The sequence below is a fragment of the Xyrauchen texanus genome, chromosome 8 (assembly GCF_025860055.1).
Source record: "Xyrauchen texanus isolate HMW12.3.18 chromosome 8, RBS_HiC_50CHRs, whole genome shotgun sequence".
Taxonomy (NCBI): Eukaryota; Metazoa; Chordata; class Actinopteri; order Cypriniformes; family Catostomidae; genus Xyrauchen; species Xyrauchen texanus.
The window spans coordinates 5033939-5047261 of NC_068283.1; the positions used below are offsets into that span (position 1 = coordinate 5033939).

Sequence of the window (13323 nt, forward strand, 5' to 3'; positions counted from 1 at the left end):
ATCATAATGAAGTACCCAAGATGCAGAAGAACAGTTCACAGTTAACTAACAACAGAAGCAAAATAATTACTGAGCAAACTGAAGAAGTCAACCGTCATAGATTGCTGTGAGGTGAAGGACAGTATATTGAGGTTGACCAGCAGAGAGGGGTGGTAAGACTGGCCTCCCTGGCGAGTACAGCAAGCGGGCGAGCAGCTAACGCAGCAGAGAGCAATGAACAATCCAAGGACAGGCAAATAATCCAACCAACCGAAGCTGACACTGGAGGAAACAGCACAGCGGAGAGACAAGGCAGAGGAGAAACAGAGTGAGGTAAACTCAAACACTACACAACAATCTGGCAAAGAACATGACACACTGGGGAATTTAAATAGCCAGAAAAGAACATGAACCACATCTGTCGTGGATCAGCCTCTGTCCAAAGTTGTCATGGCAACGCTGATCATGGCTGCTCAGCGACAGCTGAGCGACACGAGGGTAAATTAAAACAAACACATAGGACAAAACGGGACTGTGACAAAGGCACAGATAAGAAATGTGTATAGCCTAACAACATATTAGAATTTTAAATGAAACGTGCCACACATTATACATTTATACTCGTAGCTAGTGATATGAAGTAAAAAATTGTTAATTGCCATTCCTGATCAAATCGCTTGCTATGCATTTTGGTGAGACTGGCTAAGGAGGTCCCATTTGAGAAATGAACTCACTGGCTAAACTAAACCATTAGTGATCGGTGTTGGTTCAAAGAATGAAACATGACTGTCCCCTACTGATCATGTCTCTCCTGTATCATGCCTAATGACACCTCACACCACGTGATATCACGGGACCTGTTTCCGAAAGGCAGCATCTGTACATAATATAAATGTTACATAATAATAATAATAAAAGGGATTAAAAATACAACACTTTGACTAAGCAATCTTTTTTGGTTTTTAGATTGAACGAAGTGTGCAGAACTGTAATCTAGAAAGAGGGGATGCTTTGGAGAAGCTCAAAAATAAGACAAATTTGTCAATACATAATTCCCATACTTCTATTTATATGTGACATTTTTAAATTGTTATGAATTGTGGAGAATAGTTTCAGAATAGGTCAGTTTTTCATCAAAATTAAATGCCAGTATCTTACTCTTAAACACATTTCAGCTTTTAAGATGGGGTCAGAGCAGTGGCACATGGTAGTTTGTCAAAAGTGGTTGCAAATTTTAAATGCAGCCTACATGAATCAATTGCGAGAATCAAAGTTTCACTTACCCAATGTTACATTTTTGACAAAATACAGCTTTTTAAGGCCACATCTCTTGACTCTTGATGTCATGACAACGACAAAATGTATGACGGCTGCACATGAAGGCTCTAGTGCAAAACAATCAACTGCTACAACAGGATTCCACTGAAGTGTTCAGATTTACAGTCCTTTACTAGCAATATTTAGCCATTTTTAAAACATTAAAAATGGCTAAAAGAAGACTTGTGCTCTATCCATCGCTGATAAGCATGGCTTACACCCTCAAACTACAACACCCATCATGCGCACACATACAACTTTACTGTGCACTCTGGTGAGTGTGAGTAAATCATGAGAGAAACTATCACTTTAAGCACAACATTTTATAATATTCATGATATGAATTAAAGTTCACTTTGTTATAAACTGTTATTGGTACTTCTCTTAAATATAAAGTCTTCTAAATATACTTTATTTCAATAAATAAATAAGGGGGAAGGGTCTTAAACTGATAAAGTGAACACAGCACAGTCCACAGCCATGTTTATGGTGAATAAAAACTGATCCTTTCTCAGAATTGCAATTTTGAGGGAATTAAGAAAGATTTGTATCCTTGAAACTGTGAGGGTTCCTAAATATTGTGGTAATGCTGGTGACAGATCGTGTATTGTGATGTCCATGTGCCAACAATGCTGTATGAATGTGTTCTTGTTACGAAGTTTTTTTTATTTATTTGCCTCTGGTTCCTGCTTTCAGTAGATGGCGATAATGCGCAATTAGTTTGTGATCGCCACCAATAGACAAGAAGAAGAAGAAGATTCCCTTCGTAGAATGAGAATAAATGTGTGACTTTCATCTGTTTTATTTAATCAGCGACTCCTCAAATTTTATTTCCGGTGTTTATTTTCGGCGGGAGAATTGCGAGTTGTCTGTAACGCAGTAAAACTCCAGGAAACAAGTGAAATCTGTGTGACACTGTTGTAAAGATGTTTATTAAAGAGGAGAGTGAAGATATGGCTTATCCAGAAGCATGCAGAATTAAAACCGAACACACTGACGAACAAACAGGTTGGTGTTCATACTTCATTCAGACAGATTAGTTATAACAAACCAAAAAAGACACGGAAATGTACAAAAATAGTTTGAAAATTCATATTCAGGGGTTTTCCAGGGTCGAAAATGGTATTTGGTCGTGGCTGATATATCATCCCCATGCTCAAAGCTCAGGTTTAACACATAATTGCAGTTAAGTTATTAATTTATGGGTCATTGACAAATAAGGTTGTCTGAGGTGATGGAAATTATATTTAAAAAATCTGGTTTAAAGCACATGTGTCAAGTTTGTAGACATGCCATTTTTGAGTTCATATTGGTTTTACAAATTGTTTGAAAACAATAGCATGTGTACAATAAAAAAAATTGACTTAAAAAATGTAATGTGGTGCAGCCATCGAGAAAAATATATTAAAAATAGTTTCCTCTCACCTTGAATACATGAGTGTACACAACTTCATTATTAATTTCGTAACCGTTTTCAAAAATGCACTCACCACTTTATTAGTTACACCTGTACATGTACTTAGTCATGTGATTATCTAATCAGCCAATCATGTGGCTGCAGTGCATAAATCATGGGTCAGGAGCTTCAGTTAATGTTCACATCAACCATCATAAAGGAGAAAAAGTGATCTCAGCGACTTCAACAGTGGCATGATTGTTGGCGCCATACAGGCTGGTTTGAGAATTTCTGTAACTGCTGATCTCCTGGGATTTTCACACACAACAGTCTTTAGAGAGTATAGAGAATGGTGCCAAAAACAAAAAAAACCTCTAGCGAATGGCAGTTCTTTGAATGAAAACTGCTTGTGAATAACAGAGGTCAGATGAGAATGGCCAGACTGGTCCAAGGTGACTAACCCAAATAACCATGTTACAACAGTTCTATGCAGAAAAGCATTTCTGAACATACAACACGTCGAACATCGAGGCGGATGAGCTACAGCAGCAGAAAGCACTTACGGGTACCACTACTGTCAGCTAAGAACAGGAAACTGAGGCTGGAGTGGGCACAGGCTCACCAAAACTGGTTGGAAAAACTTTGCCTGGTCTGACAAATCTGGATTTCTGTTGAGGTGCACAAATGGTAGGCCCACTGCAATTTGTCCATACCTGATTATTATCTCCTCAATGTATACTGTGGTTCTGTCTTGCCATCCTGGTAAAACACTCATCCTGTTTTAGTTAGAAAGAGGGTTTGAAACTTATTCTTGCTCTTTTTTTATTTTTTTTTTTATTATTTTTTTTTGTAGTTTTGTTCCAGCTGTGTAGTTCTTGCACTTTCCCTTGTTCTGTTGCTGAGGAACTTGACAACTTTGAATTTTGGTGAGGCGATTTGATCAAGTGCCCCATGCATCCTTTCAATCTGGAGAGGTAATCTAAATTGTCCGATCTTCGTCTTAAATCTCTGATCGACCGATCGTGCCTAGATTCAGGGCAGATTTCTTGGCAGCATTTAGGCAATCACACATACACTGTTATGAATTAGTGCTTTCTCAGCCCTTGATGCATGACAGTTTGGCCTCTGGAGGGGGAGTTGTTGGCAATTCTAATCATTTGCATATTTAAACTTTCAGACATGTAATTAGGTGGAAGATGCCAGATAGTAAAAAAAAAGTGTGTAAAAATTAAACGTGTATGAACAGGTGCCCGTTTTTAAGTCATTATTATGGTAGTAATTCTGACTCGCTGCACAGTTAAGAGCACAGAGGACAAAGATACTGCAAACGGGTATGACAGCAAATTAAACAACAAATAAACATGCAAATTAAAATCAGTATACAGTATGTGATGTAACGTGAGTCAAGCAGGCAGTATGTGGAGCGATAGACACTGTTTAAGTGATCACCAGCACTTTCACTCCCTTCAACATTTCAGCTTCACTCCCTTCTCAATCTTTCATCAGTCACTCATCCCAGGCTATTCTGTGAAGATCCCAATTTAAATCAGATATATTCTGGTCAGAATTCCAGTTATCACAGCAATACAGTTTAACCTTAATGCCACTGTGTCTTCGTGCAGTTGAGTAAATAGGCCCTATTATGCTTTTGGAGATTTTACCTTTCTTTAGTGTGTAATATAGCTGTTTGTGCTTGTAAAAGGTCTGCAAAGTTACAAAGCACATAGTCCACGCCAAAGGGAGTTACTCTCCGTCCATAGAAAACACTGCTCCTGAAATGCCTGGTTTGCAGTCCAGCTATTACTTCCATGACATGGCTATGTCACTATGTAACACATTTGCATAATGCCCGCCTAATGCCCTGGAGCTGAAACTCTGTTATGGTAAGGGGCGTTACATTTCCGACACATGCTCTAAGCAGTTGACCAATTACAAAAGACTGGGCCAGCTGACCAATCAGAGCAGACTGGGCTTTTGGAAAGGGGTGCTTTATCAACCTGTAAATGAGCATGATGTGGGCTCTTTAATAATTAGTGATTTGTGCTACAACTAAACCACTTTTAAACCATAGATACTAATCATTTCTCACCAGAGCAGTTTTGGAGAGATGTGTACACTGGCGGCTAAAAGTTTGGAATAATGTACAGATTTTTGTTGTTCTGGATGGAAATTAGTACTTTTAATTCACCAAAGTGGCTTTCAACTGATCACAGTATAGTCAGCACATTACTGATGTAAAAAAAACAGCACCATCACTATTTGAAAAATGTATGTGTATATATATATATATATATATATATATATATATATATATCTCTCACACATACTGCACGCACAATTATTAGGCAAATGAGTATTCAGATCTTCTCATTATTTCATGAACATTTTCCAACTCCAATCCATATAAAGTTGAATGCTTATTGGATTCAATCATTTGTACACAATGTATTTGTGTAATGAGGGAGGGTGTGGCGAAAGTGAATAACACCTTATATCAAGGTGTGCATAATTATTTGACAGCTTAATTACATCTGATAAAATGGGCCAAAAAAGAGATTTAACTGACACTGAAAAGTCAAAATGTTTTAAATGCCTTTCCGATGGATGCAACACTCTTGAAATAGCTTAACTATTGAGGTGTGACCACCAGACAATCAAACTTTTTTTTGCGAATAGTCAACTGGGGCACAAAAACGCATGGAGAAGAGAAGGTGCAAATGAACTGCAAAAGACTTCAGAAGAATTAAACATTAAGCTACCAGGAACCCATTATCCTCCAGTGCCACCATATTCCAGCAACCTACCTGGAGAGTCAAGAAGTACAAGGTGTCAAGTGCTCAAAGACATGGTCATGGTCAAGAAGGCTGAAACATGACCACCACTGAATAAGATTCACAAGTTGAAGCATCAAGATTGGGGAAAGAAATACCTGAAGACAGATTTTTCAAAGGTTTTATGGACGATGAAATTAGTGACACTTGATGGACCAGATTGATCAGCCCATGGCTGGATCACAAATGGAGACCGGGCTCCACTTCGAGTCAGGTGCCAGCAAGGTGGAGGAGGGGTACTGTTATGGGCTGCTATCATTAAGGATGCGGTAGCTGGACCTTTTCGAGTTGAAGATGGACTGAAACTCAACTCTCAAACCTACTGCCAGTTTCTGGAAAGTACTTTCTTCAAGCAGTGGTACAGGAAGAAGTCCTCCACATTCAAGAAGGCGATGATCTTTATGCAGGACAATGCTTCATAACATGCATCCAAGTACTCCACTGCTTGGCTAGCCAGCAAGGGCCTCAAAGATGCCCAAATAACAACTTGGCCCCCTTCCTCACCTGACTTAAAAGGCCAAAAAATGTATTTAATTGTCATTTTGTGTTACTTATTTGTTTGCACTTACTCTAAATTACAAAAATAATTTCTCCCAACTCAATTGATTATTCTCTTTTTAGTTGCCTTATAATTGTGCACACTAATAGTTGCCTAATAATTGTGAACACAAGCTAGGAAATAGCTTTAAACGAACAACTTCAGCATTACGGCTCATCACAGCTGAGAGACCCAACAGACTGATTGATTACACAAACGGAAGGCGCTTACCTCTTATCGGAATTTCCACTTTGGAGTGGACACACTGTTTAAAATGGTGGAGGACATTGCGGTTTCTAGAGGGAATGACACTTGCGCACTGGCTACTGCAAAATAGGGAGAAATACCCCCACTTTGACGCTATTTTTCCAGCATCTCTGCTTGGGTGTGGCAAAAGGTGATCGCACACGCTCCGTCTCTCTCTCTCACACACACACACACACACACACACACACACACACACACAGCCATCCATCCTTGTTTATCCAATACCTTGTTAGAAACAGCACAACCCGTGATTCTATTTCTGAAGTTAACTTTTTGAATTACTAATGGAGGCTTGGACACATTATTTGGTTTGAACCAGCAACAGTTTGTGATCCGTCACCTAAAAAAGTAGTTCCAAGAACAAATGCATTTTTATGATTACTCAGTTTTTTTTTTTTTTAAATCAGAATCCGCTTGATGGCCAAGTATGCTTACACATTCAAGGAATTTGTCTTTGTGACAGGAGCTTCCAGTGCCCAACAATACAAAAACCAATACAAAAAAGCCTCTGCTGGGCCTTTTTCGCAATGGAGTCTCCCACTTCAGGTCCTGTGAGATGGTAGTGCCCAGGAACCTGAATGACTCCACTGCTGCCACAGTGCTGTTTAGAATGGTGAGGGGGTCAGTGTTGGGGTGTTCCTCCTAAAGTCCACAATCATCTCCACTGTTTTGAGCGTGTTCAGCTCCAGGTTGTTATGGTTGCACCAGTGAGCCAACCATTCAACCTCCTTTCTGTATGCAGTCTCATCGTCATCTCAGATGAGGCCGATGACAGTGTTGTCTGCAAACTTCAGGAGCTTGACAGAGGGGTCCTTGGTGGTGCAGTCATTGGTGTAGAGAGAGAAGAGTAGTGGGGAGAGCACACATCCCTGGGGGGCACCAGTGCTGATTTTACAGGTGCTGAAAGTGAATTTCCCTTGTCTCACAAGCTGCTAACTGTCTGTCATAAAGCTGATAATCCACTGACAGATAGACATGGTGGTTGGTTTAACTTTATCCAACCACCATGATAAGAATATCTGGGATGATGGTGTTGAAAGCCGAACTGAAGTCCACAAAAAAGATCCTTGCGTATGTCCCTAGTCTGTCCAGATGTTGCAGGATATGATGCAATCCCATGTTGACTGCATCTTCCACAGACCTGTTTGCACGATATGCAAATTGAAGGGGATCTAGAAAGGGTCCAGTGATGTCCTTCAGGTGGGCCAACACTAGTCTCTCAAATGACTTCATGACCACAAACGTCAGGGCGACAGGTCTGTAGTCATTAAGTCCTGTGATTTTTGGTTTCTTAGGGATAATAATTTAGCATTTGAAGCGGCATGGGACTTCACACTGCTCCAGTGATCTATTGAAGATCTGTGTGAAGCTGGGGGCCAGTTGGTTTGCACAAGATCGAAGTCACGCTGATGAGACGCCATCTGGGCCTGAAGCCTTCCTCATCTTTTGTTTCCAAAATAAGTACAAATGAACGTACTTGTTCATTGAACTGTTATCGCACTTGTGCTATATGGCCCTATATCAGCACTGCTGAAATTACCTGCGGCCGAATCACAGCAGTGCTGATGTAGGGCCACATCGCAATCTTGCTCTTGTGATATTGCTTCTATAATTATTATTATTCAAAAAAATGTAATGTATCTTTTCTGTGTGTGATGCTCTCATAGTTTTTACTGTTTGCCATCATGTCACAGTGACCTTTGATTGTGAAAACAGAACTATTCATAACTGTTTTCAACACAAATAAATGTTAGAATTTCACAATTAATGAAATGAAAATGTCGATCCATTTCGATCAACAAACCAGAAAGTATATAAAAGAGTCTTTTGCCAGTTTGGATCACCACTTTAATCATTCCTTAATAAATAAATCCATAATAACAGATTGATGTAATTCCTTGGAATGAATAGGCACAAAATTCAGAGCTCTTTAGGGCAGTAGCTAAACTGAACTACTTTACATTTACACAAGTGTATACACATTTTTTTTACACTTGTTAGACTGTGATAATTCAATTCTGTTTACAATAACTGTAAATTGCCTTTTTTTATGAACACATTTTTACCAAATGTCTTTTTCCATTTTGATAAATGGGAGAACTCCTAACAGTTGTTTGTCTCTATGGGCCATATAACAATTGTACTATTAAGTAACATAATAGTAATATAATTGTGGTCAGTGTTTTTAGGCAGTTTAAAATTGGACAAACACTTTCCATAGCCGTGATTGAATATTTGCCTTATAAATACATTTTAAGCTAAAATTGTGTTAAAAGTGACTAATCGAGTTGTAATTTGGGAAATGCTTTCAGTTTGACTTGCTGTGTGGGACATGTATAAAAACTCTGGCATTCACGTTACAATTTTAACTATAACAAGAGATTTTCTTTCCAGATAACAAGCACTGAGACTTTGTGCCCTACTTTGTCTTAAAATTAAAGGGGTAGTTCAAACAAAATGAAAATTCTCTTTTCATTTACTCACCCTCATGCTGAATATGATGAGAGAATTTTCATTTTTGGGTAAACTATGCCTTTAATAATGCATGCTCTGTAGGCTATATAGATGTATAGCCAACCTAGGCAATACCCACTTCTTGGCCATTTAAAACACTGATAAATAAATTAAATAAATAAAGGTCACATCTAATGATTTTCATATTTTCCTTTTAGACATGACGGAAACGATAAAAGACAATCAAGAATCAAAAGAAGTGAAAGAGGAAAGTAATGAATTGGAAGAGGAACAACAGAATGAGACTCCCCATCATCTCATTACTGGAGAAACATCTTTTAGTAGCTCACAGACTGAGAAGAATTCCTCACAAAATGAAACTCAAGTCAAAAATCCTTTCACATGCCATCAGTGTGGAAAGAGTTTCATACGGAAAGTAAGTCTTAAGAGACACATAAAAATTCACACCGGAGAGAAACCTTTCACCTGCCCTCAGTGTGAAAAGAGTTTCATACGGAAAGAACGTCTTAAGGATCACATTAGATGTCACATTGGACAAAAGCCTTTCGCTTGCCTTCAGTGTGGAAAGAGTTTTACACAAAAACGAGACCTTAATGTACACATGAGAATTCACACCGGAGAGAAGCCTTACACTTGCCATCAGTGTGGAAAGAGTTTCAATAATAGAGGACACATTTATGTGCACTTGAAAAGCCACTCGGGAGAAAAGCCTTTTGCATGTTCTCAGTGTGAGAAGAGGTTTCTGCTTAAAGGATCCCTTGAAGTTCACATGAAAATTCACACTGGAGAGAAGCCTTACACATGCCATCAATGTGGAAAGAGTTTCAATCGGCCACACAACCTAAAACGACATGAGAGCGTGCATACTGGAGAGAAGCCATACCACTGCTCTTCATGTGGGAAAAGTTTCAAACAATCAAGATCTTTAAGAAATCATAGTAAAAGGCATTGCCAAGAGTAGTTGTAGTGAGCAAACTGTAGGTAATGAAATTTCATTGTAATGAATTTCAGAGAAACTCAAATGATAGAATTGCTCTTTTGAAAGTAATTATTTCATAAAGGCTCGTTTGCTGCATTGTATTACTGATAGTGACGTATCAGCTGTCTTTCTATGTAAGGGGTACTAGGATGTAGAGCTGGGCTTTATAGCAAAAACTAATTAAATTGTTCTGCATATATTCAGAATTCAAAATATTCCATCTCTTTTTCAAAAGTAATGATCATCCACATCCCATCAATTGAATGATTCTGATTAATTCTGAATGAGGATCAGCTGTTTTGTTTGGATTTACTTGGCATCCTTTTTGTTGCATCCGATTGCTGTAGTGTTTTTAATTTGGTATCAACGATCAAGTTTATATAATATAGAAACTGCGGTGTATTTCAGAAAGCAGAGTTAACCCACTCTGACATAAACCCTGAACTCTTAGTTGTTTGAACCAAGCATTGCTTACTCATAGTTATTGATTCCAGACAACCAGTTCTGGGTTAATTCACTTAACCCTTAGATTGAAACTCCGTCTATGCATGTTCAGTGATCTCAGAAGGGCATTCTCAGCAGAGTGCAAAATTCACTATTCAAGAGTCACTATGGAAACAAGCTAAGAATAAGGCATGCCATATTTCAGTGATGCAGAACAAGAAGTTATCTTGACTACGAAAGAAACATTATAAAGTTGTCTTTACTCGTACTAGCAATAGGAGCTGCATTGGTTTAAGACTGAGAGTTTGCTTAAGAGTTTTTACATTCCTAAAACTACAAAGTTTTTAATAAAACCTAACTTACACAAGAAACCATCTCGCATGCATTATTGTTTAATACATTGTGCACTGTATGTACTTTTCTTTTTTAATACAATTTGATGTACCCAGTTCAACAGCCTCTTTCCCACAGTTGCTGATGGTGTCATTCTATTAACCCTCTTTCAGTTGTAGGATCCCATTCAGTTGTCGTAAGTTTCCATACATTTAATGGCATGTTTTTCAGTAGGCCACACATGATTATTGATGTTAATTTTAAGATGAAGATCTGTTGAAATAGAGGTGGAGAATGATGGAGTCCAACAAAGTTATATGTCCTTTTACGTCCTTGTCTTATTTGGTCTGACATTAAAACTAGCTTGTTGTCTTTGCCCAGCCATGGCCTTTTAGGGGACTTCTCATTTATGACCATTTACCTCCAACTTGGAACTGAATTATATGATGTAGTTTTCATTTAGGATTATGTGTCCAAGACTTGAGTTGAATTGACGGGGAATGCCATCCCTTGTGTAGAAAAAAAAAAAAAAGATCAAATAGCTAAGACCATCCCGCTTGTAAAACTGCCCTCCCCCTTACCATCCCCTTTGGACAAATTGTGACATGCATTACTTTGAACTATTCAAGCTAAACGTATTTACATTTTCTATATATATATATATATATTATGCTTTTTGTTTTTTAAAGAGCTTATAAGGATAACGTAATATGGCAAGGCAGTGGAAGTTCCTGTCATGTGGCCTATGGGATATGAATGATATAATACATTCTCATATCTATATTTGGTATGACAAATTATAACAACATTTACATAATTTATATTGACATAAATTAAGAAATTAATTTCACTGTAATATGCCTTTAGTTAAACCGTGGCAGTATCAAAGCTGGGTTATTACACATTTGTATTAAAATTGAATGGTAACAAACAAGATTGCCAGCGATTAAATTATTTTTTTTTTTTTGCATGTTAAAAAAAAAAACTCTTTTGCATGCTATTGCCCCATGCAATTGTAGGGAAATGTTACTCTCATCTCATCCTAGTTACAAAGGAAGCTGCAAAAGGTCCATATTGCAAGGTAGATTCAATATGTAATTTAGACAAGGATCATGTACAGATTCACATAATATCTAGTTAGTGAAGAAGAATGAGTTGTATTTTGTTGCTTAAGCTTTGAATTGGCTGACACTGATACTATGCAATGTAATGAATTAACATATTAACATAAAAAGAATGTGCGTTCCATAATTTAGTTCAGATATTTTTAGATATCATAAATGAAAAGTATATTTTAGTAGTGATAAATATAAAAATGCTACATAAAGCCCTTAAGTATGGAGGCCCTTCCAATGTGTTCTGCCTTAACAATACTAAAGTATTTAAAACATCCCATTAAAAAAGCACAATGTACTGTACACAATTTGTTCTCTTTTGAGAATTTTGTTCAGTTGGTGAAGGAACACAAAAAAGTGGAAAGCAGAGTGCTTACTAAGAAAAGAGCTATGGGGTTAGCCAGAATGCCAGTTTTGCTGAAAAAACTTTCAGGAAAGTACATTCTAATCATGTCTTTTAAGGTAAATCTAGGAACTATATGGATATGAGATCACCCATTGTTAAATTTAGAGTAACACAGACTGGTGGCTGTTGCTAAATGTAATATTGTACGCAGAAATGTTAAGTTACGTTGACTAAAGCATACAGTGAAGATAAAAAAAAAAACAATGTCCGGGAATACTTCATTGCTGGCAGAGTGTGTCTCCCCTAGCATGTCTGGCTGTGTTCTAACTGCCGCTGATCATGCCTTTGCAGGGTACTTCAAAAGGAGCACAATCCATGCTGTATGATCAATTCCAAAAAGGTTTTACAATAAGAATCGCTAAAAAAATTGTTTTGACTTGCCATTAACACCATTATCAGATCCAAACCCGGTTGAGGGTAATTGTCTTCATATGGAATAGGGCATAGGAATGATTACTTCTAAATAAGGCACACTTGATTCTGAAGCTGGACAAAAGGAAACTTGCTGGAGTTTATATTTTTTCTGCAGATGGAAGTTTCTTTGATATACTGAAGTGTTCTTTATGCTTTGTGTATTGTGATTCAAAACGTGAATAAATTAGCGTCTATTCGCTTGTTTCACAATCATCTTTTTTTTTGCACACTGGCTTCAGCCTTGTACTAACATAAACAAAGTCCCTGCCTTACATGTTTTCTTGTTTGAAAAGCCAATTCGCTCGTAAATATGTGACAATGCAGTAACAAAGTCAGACATAAATTTGTTTCATGGCACATTATCTGCATCAAAATGGCATCAAACCTGCTAATAATGAACTGGTTTGACTCTCATCTGAGTGAGGCATTGAGGAAGAAGTAATAACAGGAAACAAGCCAGGAATATATGTAGAGGCATTTGAGATGACTGATTAGAACGTCTCAATGCAAGTAGGCTTAGTGATGCAGATAAAGTCTGATCCCTTGTGGAATTTCATTGAAGGACAATTCAAGCTGAATGTAAATTTTATAATCCATAGTCTATTTGCACTATAGACAAAAAAACATGAAAACGTTGATGATTTTGTAACTAGCTAAAGCTAGAACTTTAGCACTGAAATGCCAATTCACTATTGAATAGCTCAATGGAAGGTTAGTTGAGCTCATCATTACCAGCACTCCCTATGATGCTTTAAGAAATTACATGTACAGTAAGCCCAAAGGCTACTCTATAGCTGATGTACTAACAGAGGCATGCAGGTATGAAGCA

General features: G+C 37.7%; 2 protein-coding genes across 5 annotated transcripts in view; both read left to right on the forward strand.

The window, feature by feature from the left end:
- LOC127647428 (gastrula zinc finger protein XlCGF49.1-like) overlaps positions 1 to 11132 on the forward strand; it is a 278306-nt gene extending 267174 nt beyond the window's left edge. For all 3 annotated transcript variants that reach the window (XM_052131652.1, XM_052131653.1, XM_052131654.1), the window contains exons 2-3: positions 3176 to 3379; positions 9001 to 11132. In XM_052131652.1, the coding sequence (XP_051987612.1) occupies positions 9003 to 9764 (762 nt within the window). In that variant the 5' untranslated portion in view covers positions 3176 to 3379; positions 9001 to 9002 and the 3' untranslated portion in view covers positions 9765 to 11132. The remainder of the gene's footprint in view (positions 1 to 3175; positions 3380 to 9000) is intronic.
- LOC127647416 (gastrula zinc finger protein XlCGF57.1-like) overlaps positions 2063 to 13323 on the forward strand; it is a 31690-nt gene continuing 20429 nt past the window's right edge. For both annotated transcript variants that reach the window (XR_007971056.1, XM_052131634.1), the window contains exon 1: positions 2063 to 2304. Coding sequence is in view for 1 of the 2 variants with exons in the window: in XM_052131634.1 (XP_051987594.1) it covers positions 2223 to 2304 (82 nt within the window). In the remaining variant the exon portion in view is untranslated. The remainder of the gene's footprint in view (positions 2305 to 13323) is intronic.